General features: G+C 37.1%; 1 protein-coding gene across 1 annotated transcript in view; it reads right to left on the bottom strand.

Annotated features, from left to right (window-relative positions):
- Nucleotides 1-2,814: 2,814 nt before the first annotated feature.
- The window catches only part of SECISBP2L (SECIS binding protein 2 like), a 30,825-nt gene continuing 13,403 nt past the window's right edge, over nt 2,815-20,236 (bottom strand). Inside the window, exons 6-18 of the mRNA XM_086620148.1 lie at nt 20,172-20,196; nt 19,283-19,398; nt 17,249-17,380; nt 16,613-16,696; nt 15,376-15,543; nt 15,076-15,217; nt 13,269-13,438; nt 11,807-11,939; nt 11,015-11,177; nt 10,101-10,321; nt 9,298-9,452; nt 8,404-8,623; nt 2,815-7,383 (exon numbers count right to left, since the gene is read on the bottom strand). Of these exons, the coding sequence (XP_086476274.1) occupies nt 6,710-7,383; nt 8,404-8,623; nt 9,298-9,452; nt 10,101-10,321; nt 11,015-11,177; nt 11,807-11,939; nt 13,269-13,438; nt 15,076-15,217; nt 15,376-15,543; nt 16,613-16,696; nt 17,249-17,380; nt 19,283-19,398; nt 20,172-20,196 (2,403 nt within the window). The 3' untranslated portion in view covers nt 2,815-6,709. The remainder of the gene's footprint in view (nt 7,384-8,403; nt 8,624-9,297; nt 9,453-10,100; nt 10,322-11,014; nt 11,178-11,806; nt 11,940-13,268; nt 13,439-15,075; nt 15,218-15,375; nt 15,544-16,612; nt 16,697-17,248; nt 17,381-19,282; nt 19,399-20,171; nt 20,197-20,236) is intronic.

Here is a 20,236-nt window from a genome sequence, read left to right as displayed (position 1 = left end):
TCAACAGCATCACAAAACTATTGTCTGCTGGAAAGGAAGTTGGAAGCATTTGTGCTTCAGTGGCATCACAGGGCTTGGTACCCACAGGGTAGCAGACCAGGAACATCCTTTCCTGCAATTCAGCTTAAAGCTGTATTTTTTTAGGGCAAACCATTAGCACATATTTGAAAAGAATAAATTCCACAACACAGCTGAACTTCTCCCAGTGTCGCCTTAGCTGTACAGAGGAGACTCAAGGAAACACTGAAGGATGTACCTTCACTCAGCATCTCCCGCTTCCATCCTTAGATGGTTGCCTTTAACTTGGCCGTAGTAAAGCAGAAAGGAAGCCATGATATCAGGGCATTTCCGATTGATTTTTGTTAATTTGCTCTCTTCCTCTACAATCAACATTCTTCCATAAGGAAGGTTTTGCAAGAGTTTCTTCCCGTTCTTGCTACCCACAGCTTTTTCGCCAAACATCCTCACCTCTCCAGTGCTCACCTCCTCAAGACAGTCAATGGCAAAAGGGGCACTTACCTTCTCAACTGCAGCTGGCGAAACCCGAGGAGTTAGAAATAATACTCTGAGGCAGACTCCATCTGAAAATGCACCCTTCCCTCACAGAAAATGCATTATAAAGAGTTTAATGCTCTAAATAACTTATGTTTATTTTCTTTTCCCTGAAAGATACCACCCAAAAGAAGACTTTCACTGCAATTTTGTACGAAAATGCACAAAACCCCCATAAGTATAGAGTGATGATATTTATTGTTGCTTTGTAACTCTGCAAGAAACGAGTAACCTACTATATAGGCACAATGCCTTATAGAAGCACAAAGTTGTTTAAATTTAGTGTGGACACACATTAACTTTCCCTATAAATACAGACCAAACTGCTGCCTGTGTGCGTGGTGCTCCCGCAGCCTCCGCAGTCTCCAGGGGAACCCGAGCACAAACGGAGCTGTCGCACAGACAACTGTAGGAAGTGCGGATTACTCCGTGCCCTCTCTCCCATTTCCTTTATATAAAGGAGCAAGTCTGTTATCAGTGTTACATGGTTACTAAATTCCTCTTTACTCATTAAAGTACTATCCTTGGAAAACAACAATGCGAGAGTGCTGGGCGTTTTAGATAGCATCCAGATGGACACCCACACACATCCGCCTCACAAGAGAGTGCTCACCAAGCATCCGTGGAAAACTGTAATTTAACAGCTACCAGCTTAGGTTTCCCTGCATTTTGTAGTGTTCTCTATAAGACACCCCAAAAGGTAAACGGGCTTCAGGTGCATCATGTCCTTTAAGGTTTGTTGTGGGGTTTTTTTGCTTAGTTTTTTTTTAAGTGGCATCGAACAAAGTTTTTTTTAAACAACAAATACATCTATTTAAAAAAAACCCACAAAAACCACAACCCTGACTTTTGTACAGTTACCCTAAAAATGCAAAAGCAGATCTAAAGAGCAATCTTTGTTGCATAAATAGTGCAATTTGACTGACTGAGGTCTTCACGCACATTTCGGACATGTGGGTTCATAAGCTCCCGGCCCTGCCAGTATAAACCCAGTATCCGAGAGCTCAGGTTGCTCTCTGAGCACAGGCAGGACTAGTGCTACTTGTAGGAACTTCAGTGCAGCACTGGCAGGAGTTTTTTCTTGTGATTCTTCTGCTGTGTGTGCAGCCATGCAAAACGCCAAGTGCTGCCTATGCTAATTTAAGTCAATTTTTTTAAAAAAACTTTTCAAGTTTTTCAATAACTTGAAAAAATTCTCAGTAGAGGCAAAGCACTTTCCTCAAGGGCACTACAAAATGGCAAGTGTTTTTTTAATGGTGAAGAAATGTAGAGGGAGAAGAAAATTCAGTTTGTAAGGCTTGCAGGTAATTAATTTTCTTGTCATTCCCATAGCACAAGTCACACTGTGCCACCTACTTTTTTGTACTTTCCAAAATTCATATTGGCTTGGGAAGACACAAGCAAAATCCAGATGTGAAGAGTAATCTTGACAGCAAGTGACAGCATCTACAAAGTAAGGCTTACAACAGAAGCACTTTCAACAGAAGACAACTGCAATAGCAGAATTGAAACGTGAAGTTAAGGCACATAAATAGAAAATTCAAAATTACAGGATGAAGCTGTATCCTTTTCAAATTGCTACAAATATTCTCACACGTGGGAGTTGCAAAACCAGTTAATGACACTGTTACTAGAGCTGCGGAAGCGCAAGCAGTTACCAGTGAGTCACTGGAGAATAGGGGACAACATGCTGAGAACTTCGTGTTATTTTCCAAAGGCGACTTCATGCACCAGTATAACAAAGGCAGGTCAACTTAAAAATTCTCACACAATAACAGCACGCAAGAAACCCTAGTTTTTGGAGGTACCTGTGGTTATTCTTACTCATTTGCTCTTAAGTAAAACATTATTTCCCACTCAATGTTCTGGACCTAGTTCAGTCCCATGGTCTCTGAAGAACAGCAGTTTTTTTTATATAGCACTTTCCTAGTCACCATCGAGATGGTGAATGACAGCAGGGATGAGACTCAATAATGTGGAAAGTCCTCTGCCAACCCTGTTTCTCTCCTCTTCAGCCTCTCTGCCACTGATCATTCAGTCTAGGTGACTGGAGGGGCTGGGCTCCCTGCACTGGCTGTCCTCCTGGGCTGGGGCCCTGGGTACCACAGCCAGAGGCAAGGAGCCACCGCATGGCTTCTCTGCCCTGTGGCCAAATACAGGGTGACACGGACCTTTTCCAGCTCCTGTAGTGCCAGGGCAGCATTTGCAAACAAACTTGGGATAAAAGCAGTTATGAACAAACATATCACTGTAATAGAGCCATAAGTTTCTACAATCATTTTTATTAGTTATGGAAGAATCCCCACTAGTATTTACATAGTGCAAAAAAGCTGTTATTACTCCAAAAAGTACGGTAGACAGAACAGTTATCCTTCATACAGCAAAAAAGAAATGGAACAAACCCCTTCATATTGTATTTCATAATGATTTTTCTACTGCTTTAACCTAAACATTACTATAAATTTTAAGACATTGAACAACTTTCCTTATTAGAATCTATTTAAAAGTAAATTATATGAACTATTTATGAACATTTAGAAGGTGGGCTGTGCCAACTGGGTTTCTACTTTCAGTGTTACCATTCATTGGCATGGAACTTTCAGGTTAGACATTCTCACGTTTCCTTGTGTGTGGCAGGGTGGGTAGAAAATCCACGTTACTTGTTTCTATGGCTTCCCTCTGCTGGTTTTTGTTTCGTTAAGAAATCGTCATGTCTAATTTTTAAATGGCTAACATTGAAATCAACTCAATAGCTTCTTTAGTTGGCACAACTTCACAGGAAATACTTAATGACAATTTCAGCAAACAGCAGCTTTTCAAACAATAATACTTTTTTTACACACGTATTTAAAGTAACATTATTAAAATCTAAGCTTGTGTTAAAGAACTGGACAGAATCACATCGTGTAAGCTCCCACCCACCCAAATGAGCATAAAGACACCTCTTATCTTTACCAGAAGAAGAAGTCCATTAGTGAACATTTTCTATGATGAATTTTTGAAACGCAGGTCAATACCCTCTGTCACTGTCTCACTCCAGTCCTACAACTACTTGCACACAACTTAAGCAGCTGAACAAGCCACTGCTTTAAGCCAGTGGAACTAATGCTCCGAAGCATGTGTTAGCAGGATCAGGTCCTTCACCTTACTCAGACAGTGTTACTTGGTCCAACGAAGGACAAAAGTTCTTCAAAATTTTTCCCTTTTACGTATTTATAATCCATGTTTTATTATCATTTTGACAGAGATACTTAAAAGTATTTATATAAATAGGTTGTATACATAGCCACCTCTACCAGTTTTAAAGATCCCTACCCCTACCACAGATACATTATTTTTTGATTTTACCAGATAAATTACGTGGTGAAATCATTTGTATAAAGAATGTCTTAGGAAAAGTAGATCTGTTTTCTGAATAATCATTTTCACAACAAAAATATCTATACACCTATAACTACAGAAAAGTCTTTTCTTGGGGACAGTAACAACCTGTGTAATAAACTGCAAACTTTTATACCGAAATAGAAATTCAGCTACTTTTTAAAAAAATCGTGGCATTGTAAAACATTTGTATGCTTTCTTTTTAAATTCTGGTGATAACAGAATCAAAATTACCACAGTGAGATGCTCTCCTCAAGTGCTTCAAGTGGCAAGGAACTGCCCTAATTTTAGATGCAAATGGATCACTCCCAAAGGAATTGCAACTTCATTCTCACAGTTATTGCTCATTCCCAGCTTATCGAAAAGGAAGCACTAAAACTGGTTTCCTTGACTCAGTTTCAGTTTGCTCCTCTAAGGGTGATCTGCCACATTTTAGAAAGAGACTAGTTCCTCATTTGCTGGCAAATTGAGAGATATTAGAAGTGCTATATCACCTTCAAGAACTCTATTAAACCTGTAGCAAAACTGCAGTTAAATAGTGGGCTGAATATAACAAGACTTCTTTGATATAAATGTCAGAAAATTTTAAAATGACAGTCCAAGTTCAGAAAAGACATATAAAAAGATGCGCCTTTGATGTTAATACTTCAAGATCAAAAGTTATTTGAATCACTGGCACTGAAAAAACAAAAGGAAAAATTACAAACACCTTTGTTTTTTGATGTTCTGGTAAAGTTTTGCCCTCAGTGTATACACTCGCCTCCGCTGGTGTCGAGACAGGTGCTTACACATCCAAGGGCAAGTTTTGCTTGTCAGCAGTTCAAACACCTATCATTTCCTAAAGCAAAAACGCTTTCAAAACAAACAGTAGAAATCTGCCATACATACAGTAAAAGGTTTAACATTCAGGAGGCATCATTCCTTAGTCTTGTTTTCCTATAAAATGCCTGTTCTAACATCTAGGAAGATTACATTAAGGAACTGAGAACGTGACAGAAAGCCAGTTGTCCTAGCAGCTCTCTACACTGCTTATCTACATAGCATTTGCTATGCCTATACCTATCAAAGCAATATTTACATAATACACAGTTTCTATTTTTTCTCATTAACATCCAAAAAACCCCAGGGTAGATGATTTCTAAACCTGGAGTCTTATTTTCCCAGTGCAACTTGAAATGCCAGCATCACTAGTACTATAAGCATTGGTCCCATATTAATAACTGGGGACTAAAGACCTAAGCTATCCCTTTCTTGTGTTTTTCACCCTACACAGAGGCTCTTATGCATTTTGATACAAGTGACCAAGAAAAAATGAAGTGGGATTAAAAGAAACATACGTTTGCTATAAAAGTGTTATTTGTGAGAGTTAACTCTTCGGCTACTCTTGTAGTGAAGCTCCTGCTGCTGGCAGTTTCAGCACATCCCTTGCTGATATAAGACAAAGATGGAAAACAGACTCCGTACATGCAAGGTTTAGACACATAACTGTCTTCAATCTGAAATGAATTAATCATCAGTTAATGGATTTTACTTCAATATTCAGAACAAAACATGGAACAATTCTCTAGCAACATGTATGTTTCAGGGAGGGCGTATTTTTGTTTCTTTCACCTCCGAACCACTGAGATACCTCCCCAAACTACAGGGCACTTCCCCCTTTCCTGGAATAACTACTTCCTTTTCTGCTCTACAGGTCAACTCCTAAAGCTGCTACAACTGTGAGAACAGACAAAAAGAGGTCACATTTTGACTAAGAATTATTAAGATACATCCTGAACTCAACACAAGGGTGGCCAGGATCAAAGCATGCAGAGGAACATGTAGATACATTGAGCCACCCTATCATTCACTGCTGTTAAAGGATTACTCCTGCTTTTTGCCATGTTATGTAGATTACAATATGCAAAACAGCATTCCTGAGGTAAGTGACAGGAGAAAGAGGAAGTCATCAGTTTACTAAGAGCCCTGTACAGGGATTATGGTTAATGATTTAGTGTGGTTTGGCAGATGGCAACTGTGAAGAGCGTGGGGAATTTTTGTCTTCTTTCTCTTTTTTTATGCAATATTTCCACCTTGTAAAAAAACCCCAAAACATTAATTGTATTCCTCTGGTTTAAAGTTTTCCTGGAATCAAAATTGTTTTAGCTTATTGTAACCATCTTAGCTATCAGCAGCTTTTTAATGACACATTCAGAGACCAACTAAAAAGCTGCATCTATCTTAGCACAAGAAACACGCATACATTTCTCTATTTACTTTTCATTAAGACTGCAAATGGGGTTTTCTAGCTTTTCTTTAAAGAGAATCAGAATTTTACTTTTATTTCTAGATAGAACTAGAAAAATCACAGCCAAATACATTGATGTGCCCAGCATAACACCATAACACCAATGTAAAGTGTTGGTAATTTGTCAGTCTTAATGTAGGTTACCTGTTTGAAAATGAGCTAAACAGACACAGCTTAAAAGAATTTTGCTTAAAACTGGTCAGTTACAAGATGTTTCCTTTTACAAAAAAAATAATCAAATGAATACTTATTGACAAATTTTCCACACAGTTTCTATTCTGAGAAATAGATACTGATTAAAAGCTAAGCTATTTTTTTAAATCAAACAAGTAACAGACAGCTACAAAAATATTGTTGTGAATTAAATACACATATTAAATGTTTAACAGTGCAAAATGTTGAGATGAAGCATACGAAACAATGGCTGCAACCTTTACAACAGTTAGTTTTACTATAATTTCTAAAAAGTTCCTGAGTTCCTGCTTATTTTTACGGCATATAGATGGAATCTGTATGTTCTTTATTCAAAGAACTGCAAATGGTGGGTTTATGTTGAGTGTTACTTCCATGCTTATCATTTGTCCATTCCTCACCATCAGTGACTGGATCAGCTTGCTCAGAAGTCTCTATTTCTTCCTCTTCGCTTTGTTCCGCGTTGTCTTCTTCAGCACCACTAAGGGTCTTCCCAAGCTGAAGAGTCTCCATAGTTCTCTGGGTCTCTGAAACCCAAGATTCAATTCTGCTATTAAGCTGAACCTCTACAGAAATTGGTTCATGGCCATAATCCTCATCATCATCATCTTCCTCCTCATCCTCCTCTTCTAGCATTCCTGGTACAAGAGTACTGGTGGTACTGGTCATGGAGGAGTTCAAAAGATCTCGGCAGCTGCCATCCAGTGATCCTGTTTCTGTACTCTGCTGTGAGGCCCATTCTAGATTATCATCTGGTTTCACTTCATCTTTGTCACCTGGTGTGGTTTTTCCATAATTTGTTGCTGAGGTAGTGCCAGTTGTAGCCAGAGGCAGTTGTTTATTAAGAGTGGCTTTTTCGTTTTGACCATTACCAGCTTTTTCTGGTACCATAGTTTTACATGAGGATTCTCTCTCATTTTCAGAGGTTTCTAACCCATCAGATGTTTCCACCATATTTCTCCAGTTTGTTTCTACAAGTTTCAAAAGAAGTAAAAGTAGGAAACATTAGTTATCTTCATATAAAAATATTTCTCCTGAACATCCCAGAATTGTTGAAATAGTAATAGACAATAATAATTTTAATACTATTCTATGCTTGATAGAAAAACTTCTATTAGAGAAAGGAGTTAGAAGGGGGAGATAACAGAAAGAGCTGTGAATAACTTAGGGTTTTTAGAGTATCTTAAACCAGACATAACAAAAGTTGAAAGTTTGTGCACTTAGTTTCCTGTGTAAACTGTGAAAGCACCAAATGTAACAGTGAATGCAGTCAAAGAAGTTACTCTCAAGTATAAACAAAAAGCAGAAATGCCACAGTATTAAGTCACTTGTTTAAGGATTTTTCAAAAAACGTTTAGCAAATGAAAAAAGTTTGAGACACCACAAAAGAATTTACTAAAGCCAAGATAGTATTCTTTTTAATTCACTGTACAACTGAAAGAGAAGTCTTTTGACTTCAAACAAGCATTCTCCCTTTTACCCTCTCTGTCATTGGGCTTAAGCAATTGTTTAAATAAATTCGTCTTTTGCTCACACTATAATCATTTGTTGCCATCTCAAGTTTCAAAATTTGAGCTACATGTCTCATCTTCAGGTATCAATAATTTAGTTCCTACCCTCTGTTATTAGTTCTTCCTCAACCATTGATTAAACGAATCGTGGTTAAGCCACGACAATCATATAATCAATTGAGTTTGGTATCAGTTCTATACCAGTCCAATAAAACTGGAGAAGCCACCTCCACTGACGTGAGTTAGGCAACTGTTAACACTTCTGAGGATTAGAAATTAAAACTATTATTTTCTATATAGTTCAGGGGGAAAAAAATGACTTGCAAAACTTCCTGAAGACTAACTAATTTTCTCTGACCCCTGAAAATCATACAATACTGTAAATTATGAAGAAATACTGTATTTTAGCTACATTTTGCAAAAAGCAGCATTAGGAAAATTCCAACTCCTAGTTACAAAAGTAAGTTTTAACACACTTACCGTATTCTTTCTCATTCACTTCAGATATGGGTTCAGAAATAACACTACAGAATGAGATAGCACTTGCTGCAGAGGGGTTACGAGAATGACCCATATGATGAGGTGCCTTCTTGACATTCTTCAAGGCTTCTTCTGCCTGTTCCTGTTCCATTGCAGCAACCATATCTCTGTAGGCTTTTCTGGCCTCTTCGGTCAGTGATACCAGTTTATTAAACAGGTCCTAAGTATGAAGGCAGTTTTTATAATAAGTAGTTCTTACTAGTAATTTTCACTTTAAATTACTCCTTTTAGTCAAAGGTATACCACGTAGTGAGCCTTAGGCTTATTAACACCAAACAGCTTTACTCAACCAAAAATTAGTTCTTCCCTGTGTTAAATAAAAATAGAAACACCATTCTATGTTTATGCAACTTTGATGAGACGTACTTACTTTAAAATACTGTTTTCCCCAAGAAGTCTTAAGCCTTCCTGAGAACTTCAGATGGCATTTAAGCCTATTTGAAACCTACAGAGCTGTTGCGACCGAAGTGTTTCAACATAGTGTCATGGTTTAACCCCAGTCAGTAACTACCCCTCTCGCAGCCAAAACTAGCACATACAGTCTCTCAGTTCTGCAAATACTCAATATTGTGGTTTAGCCCAGTCAGCAACGAAATGCCACACAGCCACTCGCTTACCCCCAGGGAATGGGGAAAAGAATTAGAGGGGATAAGGGAAGGAGACCCATGGGTTGAAATAAGAGCAACTGAATAATAATATATGAGTATCTGTATGTGTATAATGCTAATAATATATGCAAACAAGGGATGCACAGTATAGTTGCTTTCCATACCAAATCAATTCTTAACTACAAGGCTGTTTACTCCAGCCATTTATGTAAATGGAATTACTCACCTCAGCCCCTGAGTAGTTGAAGATACCCACTACACTAACAGGAACCAGCTTGTTCACACAACGGCCAAGAGCTTTACGTCCAAGGGCAAAGACAAAAGGAATTTCTTGTTCGCGTGCCATGGCTATTACGTTATATAAAGCCTCATCTAGTCCGCCTTGAAGAAAGCAATTTTAAGGTAAGGTATCGAGTCAAAGTCATAGTATGGCAAGATACAACCCTCTATCCAATTTTAACTGTAATTAGTAAAACTTCAATACACACAACCACCAGCTACTATATTCTACAGGATAACAAGCTACACATTTCAAGTATAGCAAGTGGGTACAGATCAAGGCAATATTCTGTATTATCTATTAGTCCTGCACACATATTAAACCAGAATTTTTCACAGCTCTTTTGTTGAGCAGAGCTTTGCTCTTCTCATACCTCAGGAAGCCCTTGTTCACATCTCTGGTTGTGGCAAAATGTATTGGTTGGCTAATTAATTCATTCATACTCCTCTTAAGGAGTCCTCCTTAAGAGTATGTAGAGCTCAAAACTCTAGGTCTAGTTTTATTCCTTTTGGTCTTTCATAAAGTCTATTGTATTTATTACAATCTTTATTTTTCTTTAAGCTATTCACTCCTTAGGAACGAGTTTCTTCCAGAATGGAGTAGAAGAGAATGAACGTGGAATGGCAATTGCACAATTGATTCTAGAAGTGTTATATCATGCATAGTAACTAAAAAGTGCTTGTACCCTTGCTAATCAGCACAAGAAAACTGTAAACAATCAAGTGCACCACTTATTTTATAATTTATACCTTTTGACTGGATTTTTTCGCAGTTAGGAGATATGATCACACACTTGATCTTGTTTAGTTTCATATGCTTAGTAACCTCACGCAATCCCATAACAAGTCTTCTCCTTGCTTTAGCTCTCATGGGATCCTTTTGATAAATCCGTTCCTGAAAGCTGACAAGCTCTTGCAGTAAGAGAGTCACACACTCATCTATTTCTTTACTCAGAACTTGGTTACAGTATCTGTCAATTCAAAAAACATACAACATTAGCATAGCACATAATCAATACTATTTCACTGGGCCTTTCTTTTATCAAATAAAAATAATTCTACTTCCTCAGCTATAACAGCTATTAAAGTTACTAAAAGGCTTTAGAAATCAGGCTGTATACTAGAAGTTAAAAATACATCCTGAAAATATGTATATTTCCAGTAACATCCCTTACCTCAGTCAAAAAGAATATTAAAAAATTACAAAGAAGTACTCCAATAGGTGCCACAAGCAACTGTTCTTTTCCATAAATTGGTACTCTATAAAGATAGATTAATAAAAAGGCAGCAATGTATTGAGAGTGACTATTACAGTGTTTTCAGCATTCAGAAGTATTCCTCTTTTCCCATTCAAAGTGTAGTCCTCCTTTTAAAAAAAGAAAGTATTTTTAGGGAGTATTTCCACCTAGCTCATTTCTTGCAGCAACCAAAGAAAATCTGAAGTGCACATGTGTACATGCACAGTATATATGCACGTTTATGTATATATGTGCACATGTAGCAATCCATCACAAAAAAAATACTTGCAGAAACTTCTATTGATGAAAGTGTAGCTTACGCTCGTTAAGGTCCTCTTAAATCTACTAAACCTATCCACACTTAAAGGATGAGGTTCACTGAGGTGCAAGCCTTGAATTTATATTAATAAAACGCAGAACTCTTACTCTCTGAATCTCTTGCTGTGAATTTTGGTTATTGCAGAAGACGCCATTGGACTGCCTATTCCAGAGCTAGCAGGTGAACCTTGTGACACTGGGGTCATGCAGTACGGAGAATTCTGACTTGCTGGAGAAAGTGAAGTATCACTAGGCATACTTAATCCAGTTTCTGAAAGACAATTTCAAAACATTATAAAATGCAAAAGCATTTTCACATAAAAAACAGCATCACACATGTATTTCTCCCTTGCTTTTTCCAAATTACATTCTGAAAACACTGAACAGTATTCTTCCCTGGAGGGGTAGCTGAGAGGTGGGGAAACAAAACAAGCACGTATCCAACACTCAGCATGGGTTGGGTAAATAAGCAATATTCAACTATTCAATTAAAAAACATCCAAAGCTTAGTTTGTGAAAAGGACAGAATAGAAGGGAAAAATCTGCCTAAATGCTACAACTTCTTCCAATATTTCTTTACTAGATTGGTCCACTTCTCAAAAACGTGATCAACTCTGACATGCATTGAGAACTTCCACTCAATGAATCAAGAGGCTGTATTGGAAATGATGTACTTAGAACCCATACTGCACTGAGGCTTCCAAAACCTTCCAAAACTGAGGGATAGACGAGATTTTATGAGAAGAGCGTTCTAATTTCTAGCATTTCATAATGTTAAAGAAGTTCAAAGAACATCAATAAATTGTTTTGTATAAGAAGAGAAAGACAAAATATTAAATCAAGCAAATCAGTACAACTGGGTGGGGGGAGGAAAGAGGGACTGGAGAGATCAAGACTAACCTTCTTGAGAGGCCAGCTCCTGAGACTGATCAGCAGCCAAGTTTATATGAACTTCTTTCTGTTCGTCAGACCCCAAAAGGCTATGGTCAGTTGATAAACGGCCTTTCTTCTCTTCTCTCTCTTTCAAAATAATCTAGGAGCAAAACCAACCACTATCAGCATTTGAAAATTACAGATACACCTGTAAACAAAAATGTCCATTTGCCTGAACAAGACACAAAATAAAGTTAAGCCAGTTGTTTTGAACCTTTCTACTTGTGCCAGGATAGAAAGCCCTGAAATCATTTCCATTTCTTCTTTGGTCACAAACAGTATTTCATTCCAGCGTTTTACAGATGGTACACTCAATACTCTCACACTTCTACATAAATAGTGCTTTCAACAGCTTCTTTTAAACATTAAGTACTTTCACAGCTTCTTTCTGATACATTAACACTCACTTATTAACAATTCCTCATCCCTACCCCTGTAAAAAACACCTTATGCAAGAATACTAGTCATCTTTGTGAAGCACCATGACAACAGATAAAATCTTTTCTTTTAAACAAAGGAAAGTGCAAAGATAAGTAGCTACAAACATACTGGTATTACTATGATAAATAATAACAACAAAAGGCTTGACAACAGAGAGTTTAGAAAACTTTTCTGAACAGGTAGCTGTGAATTTCTCTAACTCAAGTAGGTCATGGACAAGTCAGGGAAAAAAAAACACAACACAACAGACTGCTGGGAGGTAAGGCAACTTAGCCAAAGCCAACCTTTGTACAAACACAGCTTTACCAGATTCCAACTGCTCATACCATGAAGTGATCTTGACAACAAATATGGTGCAGGACATACAGGTGACTTTCATGTTTTGGGGTTTGTTTGTTGTGGTGGTTTTGTTTGTGGTTTTTTTTTTTTTAATTATTGTGGTTTTTTTTTTTTAAAGACTTTTACACTTTCTTTTCAAGGGCTAGGTTTTTTGCATTTTACCTTCTGATTTCCATACATACTGTATTCTCTGGGTACATACCTACTTTATATGTGCATTTATATAGATATATACAACCAATTATTTTTAAGTTTACTCAATTAAAATTCATGTTTTACTTCAAGTTCTACACCCATCTCTAAAAAAAAGAGTTGGAAAATTTAAGGTTAGCATACTACATTGCACTACAAACTAGGATTCAGTGACATGGAAAAATCTATGCAAGTTTTCCCATATGTCCTAGTGCTTAACAGTTAAAATATCCTTGCATTCCATATTGAGAGATTTGTATCACACAACTAATTATGGGGGTAGAAACGTTAGTGTTACATGCCCTGATCCAAAGGACAAGACATCAGTGTCATAGGAACTGGAGGAAGAAGTGCATGGCTCCCTCACTCTATGCTCATGGTCCCTAGTTCTTGAGGAAGAAAATACCATTTTTGAAATACGAGTGTGGATGAAGGCATTTCAGGTTGACATGTTTACCTTTTTAAGCGCTGTAGGGCGTTTCAATTTTGCAATCTCTCTTTCTTTTCCTCTTTTCACTTTCGGAGCAGTTGAATCCAAAGGATTAAGGCAACCCATAGACGGCTGTCCCTTTGTTAAGGACTTTCTGTTGGCAGAGTCTTTGGTATGAAAGGGAGCAGCACTGCCAACTAAATACAAGGAAGATATTAGTTTCACCAAAAGACATGTCAGCTTTATTTCAACAGTGCTTTCACAACTTCCCCTAGTGAATTCTCAGAGTACGTCTTCCTCGCTTGGAAAAAAAGAGTTCATAATGATAGGAAAATTATGTCATCAGATATTGTTGCTTCCAGATGGTTTTAAGTTTTCTTCAGCTTAGCCTCATGTTTTAGGAAGCTATGGATTTCAGGAAAGGAATTACTTTAATACTGGTAAGGGATCTCTTTCAAATGACTACATATAGCTTTATTAGTAAGATAAGTTGCAAATATTTATCCAAACATTGATTTTTAGTCAAAGACTTGATTAGTTGACAAGACAAAACATTTGAGAGAAAGTGCAACATGTAGTTAAGTGATTCTTCTGCAAGGAAGAGTAAAACAAATGCGGTCTCCAAGGGAAATGCCAACTTTGCTGAGCTTTGTTTGATATAACCTTGTCAACTTGAATTAATGTTTGAACACGGCTGAAACTCAAAAGCAGGTAAATGAAGCAACACACAAGGCGGCAAATGGTAACTATGTGCACAATGACGGACTCCAGACTACATACTACTGCTCAGGAATGAGATTCCTGGGTTACAACAGATAACTATAAAAATGTCACTTCTGTATTCAGCAGCAAGCCTTAAAAAAAAAAAATCTAATGTTAAACATTGATAAAGAAAGAACAAAAAAGCATAATTAATCCATTGCATACATTTGTGATGGAACTATAACTTAAATATTCTGTGCATGTCTGATGTTTCTTATTTTCAAAAAGATATAGTAGAACTACAAGAAGGTACAGAGGAAGCGATATAGATTATCAGAGAAGACATGCTTCCACAATGAAGTAACTAAATAGACTCGGACTCTTCAGACCAGAAAAGAGACGACGGACCTCCAAGAGTCACAGAGGAGGAGAGCAGGGAATGATTGCTCAGTCTTTGTATTACAAAGACTATGAAAGCTAACGAAATTATGAGTGAAGCACAAAAAAAACCCCTGACCCCCACCCCCAAAAAATACAGTAGAAGGACGAGCTTCTTCACACAGCACCTAGTAAGGTTAGAATTCACTGCCATTGGACCTTAAGGACAGCAAACGCATGTGACAGAAGTGATAGACAGTTTAAGAAACAAATTTATTTTGAGAAAGCCTTGGGTCAGGAAGCCCTGAACTATAATCAGCAGAGGCAGGAAGAATATCCTGGAGAGGTATCCCTCTGTATCATAGTCACAGGCATCCTCTCTAAGCTGCTTTCAAAGAGAATTCTATCATATCTGTAGTAGATGTTTGGTTTGACATAATACAGTTCTTTTCAGATATTCATTTCAGCACTGAATTACTGTCAAGACAGGAATCCTGAATTTTGAATAGTAGGTCTTTGAAGAGAAGTTTGTCTTCAGTTCTACATGGACTTTCACCATTGCATACTGCAGCTCAGAGGAAGATAGCACAGGTGAATTTTTCAAGTGCATTAAGAAAGTCTTCCCAGGTTTTTATTACATTTATATTAAAAAAATAAAACTTGACAGAAAAAAAGAGTATTTAAGATGCTCAGATAGATCGTATTTATATTGTCACAAAATACATTTAGCAATAGATAAGCAGATTAGAAATACCTGTGTATGAAAGAGGCCTGGTGTTGGTAATCTGACGAGCTTTCATTGCTTGTTGCTGCTTTTCAAGAGCTGCTAACATGTCACCCAAATCTAACTGAACAGGGGTCTTGCTCTTCTTTCCAGCCGCTTTTGATAAAGCCTCCTGTAACAGGAACATCACATTCTGATAAACACAAAGAAATAGTGCCTGCAAAACATTCTTCACAAAGATTCTTGCTATTATAGCATAAAGAGGAGCAACAACTAACCGATACTTCTCTTTAGTAACTCCTGTTGGGGGTGGGAGGGAAGGCTACACACCTGGAGTTTTTTCTGTTCCATGCTTATCTCTGAATACTCTTGAGCTGTTGCAAGTGCTGCTGCCAAGGCCTTCTTCTTCTGACTTTTTGCACGCTTTGGTACAGAGGTTGTAATGGGAATTGGAGTTTGGACTATATTGATTGGAGAATTCTCTGGTAAGTCATCCAACTAGGAATTCAGACAAAATGCAAAAAAAACACAATTAAAGACCTTTCCTCTCAAGACCATAGGAAACACGGCACTCCAGAAACCAAACAGACCATTGCTTTGATCAGCAGCATGACACTCCAATTATTGAGTGCAGCTAGATGACACAGTAACTTGACTAAAACTAGAAACATGTCTATTTCATTTTCGTATGGGAAAACTATTATATTTATCTCCAATTATGCCTTCTGAAGGTTTTTCAGTCTGATTGCTAAATAAGAGAGTGATTCCCCCCACCCCTTCCCTCTGAGAAGACTTCATGTAGGACTTCAACTTCCTGCAAAGGGGCCTAATAGATTACACAGTCTATATGTAAGGTTCTGCAACAAAATATTTAAGTAGACCAGGTATCAAAAGAGCATATTTCCAACAACTGTTTCCACAGCCTTAAAGACAAAGTTTAGTTTATTTTTGTTTCAGAATAAACTAAGCAAACCATAGTTATTTTGAAAAATTGACACTATTACTATGTACTTGCAGATTTAACAATTGTGAGAAAAGTCTCCATCACAGCATCAGTCTGAATGCAATCTCTTTGAGCCAGAAAGAATAACCAGGTTGTAGTTTATGTATTAATACAAAGAAAGCTTGATAATCCTTAAACCTAATTTTAATCTCAAAAATCCTGTTGCATCTACTGTTAACCCAAAATTTAGCACGTGACTTCAAAAAGCACAAAACTCATGAGAAACCGTCAGTGAGATGGAGAAGTTGAGAGTTGGACTCAATCATCCTTATTAGTCCCTTCCAACTTGGGATATTCTATGATTCTAAGCATCTATGGTGTATTTTACATGTTAACAATCTCATTAGGAGACAAAAATCCAGCATGAGAGTTTAAGATGAGTTCTTTGCACCACTTATTTTAACTGCTATTTCTTTAGCATCCAAAACTGGTAACACAAACACCCTAAGAACATCACAATTACCACACTGTAAGTATTGTAGCAGAGATACATAAAAAAATTTGAGACTACTTCATTTCTGTAAACAACTTAAAAATGCTTTGAAAAACAAAATAATTACTTACTACTTTGGGCGAAATCTTTTGCTGGATGTTACTACTTTTGCTGCTGCCATTGTCACTATTTAGCTCTGGAAATTCATCTTCATCCTAAACAATACACAAGTTAAGAATGAAGTGAATGGAACCCAAAAGTCACGTGAAAAGTATCAACTGAAATGGCTGAAGCTAGAAGAATTAATTGAATCCTGAAGTCCTACATAAGCTAGAAAGGCTTAGAAGGGACACAGATAGAAGATGATGAAAAACTAACAAAGCATTTCTGTGTCCGAATAACCTTTTTCAAAAAAGGAACAATTTATTAATGTTTTATACTAAAGAAATACAATTACAATTAGGGGGGAGAGGAGATAAACCAGAGAACACTATTTTTTATTCACTAGTGAACAGAAAAAGTTACTTGAATGTTGCTTATCTAATTCATCCATCCTGATGGTTCTAAATTCTTACACTTTCCACAACACCCAAATACAAGTCTTTGTATGTACACAGTGAAGGCACCATATAATAATTAAATTAGTGCACTATACTGTACACCTCTTGAAGCCAGATGTTTTGCAGCTTCTCCCTGTTGAGAACATCACTTATTCCACACATAACTTGTATCACTGCAACTCAGAAACAGTTTTCATACAACACTACCTCAAAATACAGAGGTTCAGGACTCTGCTCTGTTCTGCTTGACTGGCTTGTAGTTAGAGGTTTTTCATGTCGTTTCTGCAAATTCTGCCTTCTTTCTGAAGATGTGCTGTGGTCTCTGCATCTGAAACCGGACTGAAAATAAGGGATGTGATTGGCATTTTGCAATTTCAGTTTTTCAAGATGTGTGCACAGGCATGTGAGGCATTCTCATGTCTACTAATTAGCAACTAAAAGGTACAGTTTTTATGGAATGAAATTCAATAAGTTGTGCTTTGGTGTGTTTTTTTTTGTGCCAGGTTTTTTGTTGTTTCTGGGGTGGGGTCTTTTGTTTGTTTGTGGGTTTTTGTTATTTTGTTTGTTTGGATTTTTTTGTTTTGTTTTTAAACCTGCACAAACATCATCTTCAGATAGTATGAGATTATTCCCCCCTCTCAAGCCAAATACAGCATCTCTACACATTCATCTCGAAATTTCTAATTTAAAAAAAAAATAGGGTCCTTTTGGCCAAACATGAAGAAAACCACAAATGTTGCTGGTGACCCTATGTAATTCAGACAAGAATCTTGAGGAACTGTCTGTAACCATGATCAATCAAAAAACTTTCTCCCACTACATAATTATTCTGCATGCAATGATTGCCTTTTCAAAATGTGTTTTATGACAATGCACAGGCACAGAGTTCTCTAAAGACCAGAGACCTCAGTATAGTGGTATAAACATTCTTCTGTTTATTACATGAAAGCTTAGTGGAAACCCATGTGCAAGACTGGTTGGCTGAAAGCAAAGCATGGTTTCAATCTGAAATTCTGGAAATCTCTCATACTAATGTAGTTCTCAAGATTTCCTACAGGCCTCGTAACAAATTTAGTTTCAAAGGAAAATAGTTTCTAGGACAACTCTGCCTTGAGGTACAGCAAATTTGGCTGGGGAAACCTCATTTAAAACTTTTTGTGCCAGCTTTGTTTTTAAATATCTAAAATAACTGCCAGATTTAGAGTCTAAACTGTGACTGGATGAAAGGAAAACTGGTTCTTCCTACTCTCCCAATGCTATAAACCACAAATAGGGGCTTCTAAAAGTCTCCGATTTGACTGCTGGTTGTAAAAAGATTGAGAACTGCTACACTGCCAGATATGAACATCAACGAGCTCCTTTATATAATACACCACAGATACCAAATGGGAAGATTCAAGACAAATTAACAATTCCATCTAAAAAACTAAATAAGGCAAGCTAGCTCACATATATGTGCACATAACAGGCAGATCTGTGATAAAGCTCCCACTTCAAGCTCAGCTATTTTTGTCTGCAATAACTAAATTCAAGCAAAACCTATGTTAAAGCAAAGGCAGATGTTTCCTTCCATCTTCTCTGTCCCCCTCAGCATCCCCTCCAATAAAATCATCAGACTATCAAAACCAGGAAGGCCACCTCCTTCTCACATACCAATCACAGAAATCCTGTCCCACTTGAAGGAAGTTTCACAGAAGCATATTCAAGTTTTAGCATAAAAGAATTAAGTCATTTATTAATAATAAAACCCACTAAAACATGGTATGCTAACATGAATTTTAAAAAGAAAGTTTCAAAGACAACAGGAGTGAGAACACAGGATTCTAGTTCACCATCACATCAGAATCTGTCTTCAGAAAGTTTGAGATTTTTTTTTTTCTTCCAAGTGTGAATGGGTCAAAAACTGAACTAACTTTTCTACACCCACACTATCTTCATTTCACAAGTTACTTTATATATGCAATGTTCTCCCTAGGAACATACGTATAAAGAACAGGCTATAGGCAGAACATTGCAAAGTACATGAAATTACATTTATAAACATATATGATACAGCACTAGCTGGAGAAACATACAAGGTAGAAATGTGCAACTGGAATTTTAGGCTGAGTTTCTACACTTGTCATTCACTGTTTTCATTAACTATTCTTTGTATGTTGATTTTATAATCCATTTCAAATTCCTCATTTTCACATATTACAAGAAACAGAACATTTAAACGTAGAACAATTAACAATATACCTGTGAACTATTTCTTTGCTCAGCTTGTCTTCCACCTCTAGAAAATGTCTGAGTTTTTTCAATCCAAGGTTTTTTTTGAGTTGCCTGGGAATTTACATTAGTCCAATTTACACCAGCTGAAAGAGAAGTACCATCTATGAAAAACTGAATTAGTATGACAATGCATCATAATGACACACATGCCACCAGAGTCAGGAACACAATTTTGATACAAATAAAGTACCAAGAAAGCTTAATTCTCCTCTGACAACATTTATTTCTTTAGCTATGTCTAGACATTAGCAGAATTGCCTTTATGGAAGAGTCAGGTGACAGACATTCAAATTTCCAACAACTGGTCATGAAGAAACAGTCAGAGGAAACCTCAGATTCAACATTCATATCAATATTGGTCCAGTCATAAATAATAGCCACTAGCATTACCCAGTACTACCAGACTAAACAAAATATTTGTCCATGTTACAGTACTTCTTTAAAGCCTCTAAAAAACTATCAGCCCTTCTCAAATAATGTCTTTGGCTCTGATACTACTCAGGTATGAGCTGCAGTCCAACAGGGTAAGGAAGCTTGAGTATAAAATACAACAGAAGCATGGCTTTGTCTAAATGCTTCCATTGGAGTCTCTGGCTTTTTAAATGCTTTAAAGAAAGGCAGCTGTTGACAAATTATTAGCAATAGCTCCTTATCGACTTGTTCATTCAACAAGTAACGGGAGCCTTCATGGAGGTGGTGGAAATCACAGCAAAGACTTATCTTCAGAAGCATCTGATCAGATAAGAGTAGCAGGCTAGAAGTAGATTGAGAGATGGTTCCTGGCAAAACGTAAAGCAGAAATACAAAAGTGACCCAGCCAGATTTTAAATAGCTCACCAGCTAAGACAATGCTTACTTGTATTTATTGATGGTTCCACAACCTGAAAAGAAAAAAACAATTATTTCAGCAATTTTTATTAG

This window comes from Tauraco erythrolophus, chromosome 14 (genome assembly GCF_009769465.1).
Source record: "Tauraco erythrolophus isolate bTauEry1 chromosome 14, bTauEry1.pri, whole genome shotgun sequence".
Lineage (NCBI taxonomy): Eukaryota > Metazoa > Chordata > Aves > Musophagiformes > Musophagidae > Tauraco > Tauraco erythrolophus.
Note: the sequence above shows the minus strand (reverse complement) of the source record. Positions and strands in the feature narration are given on the sequence as shown.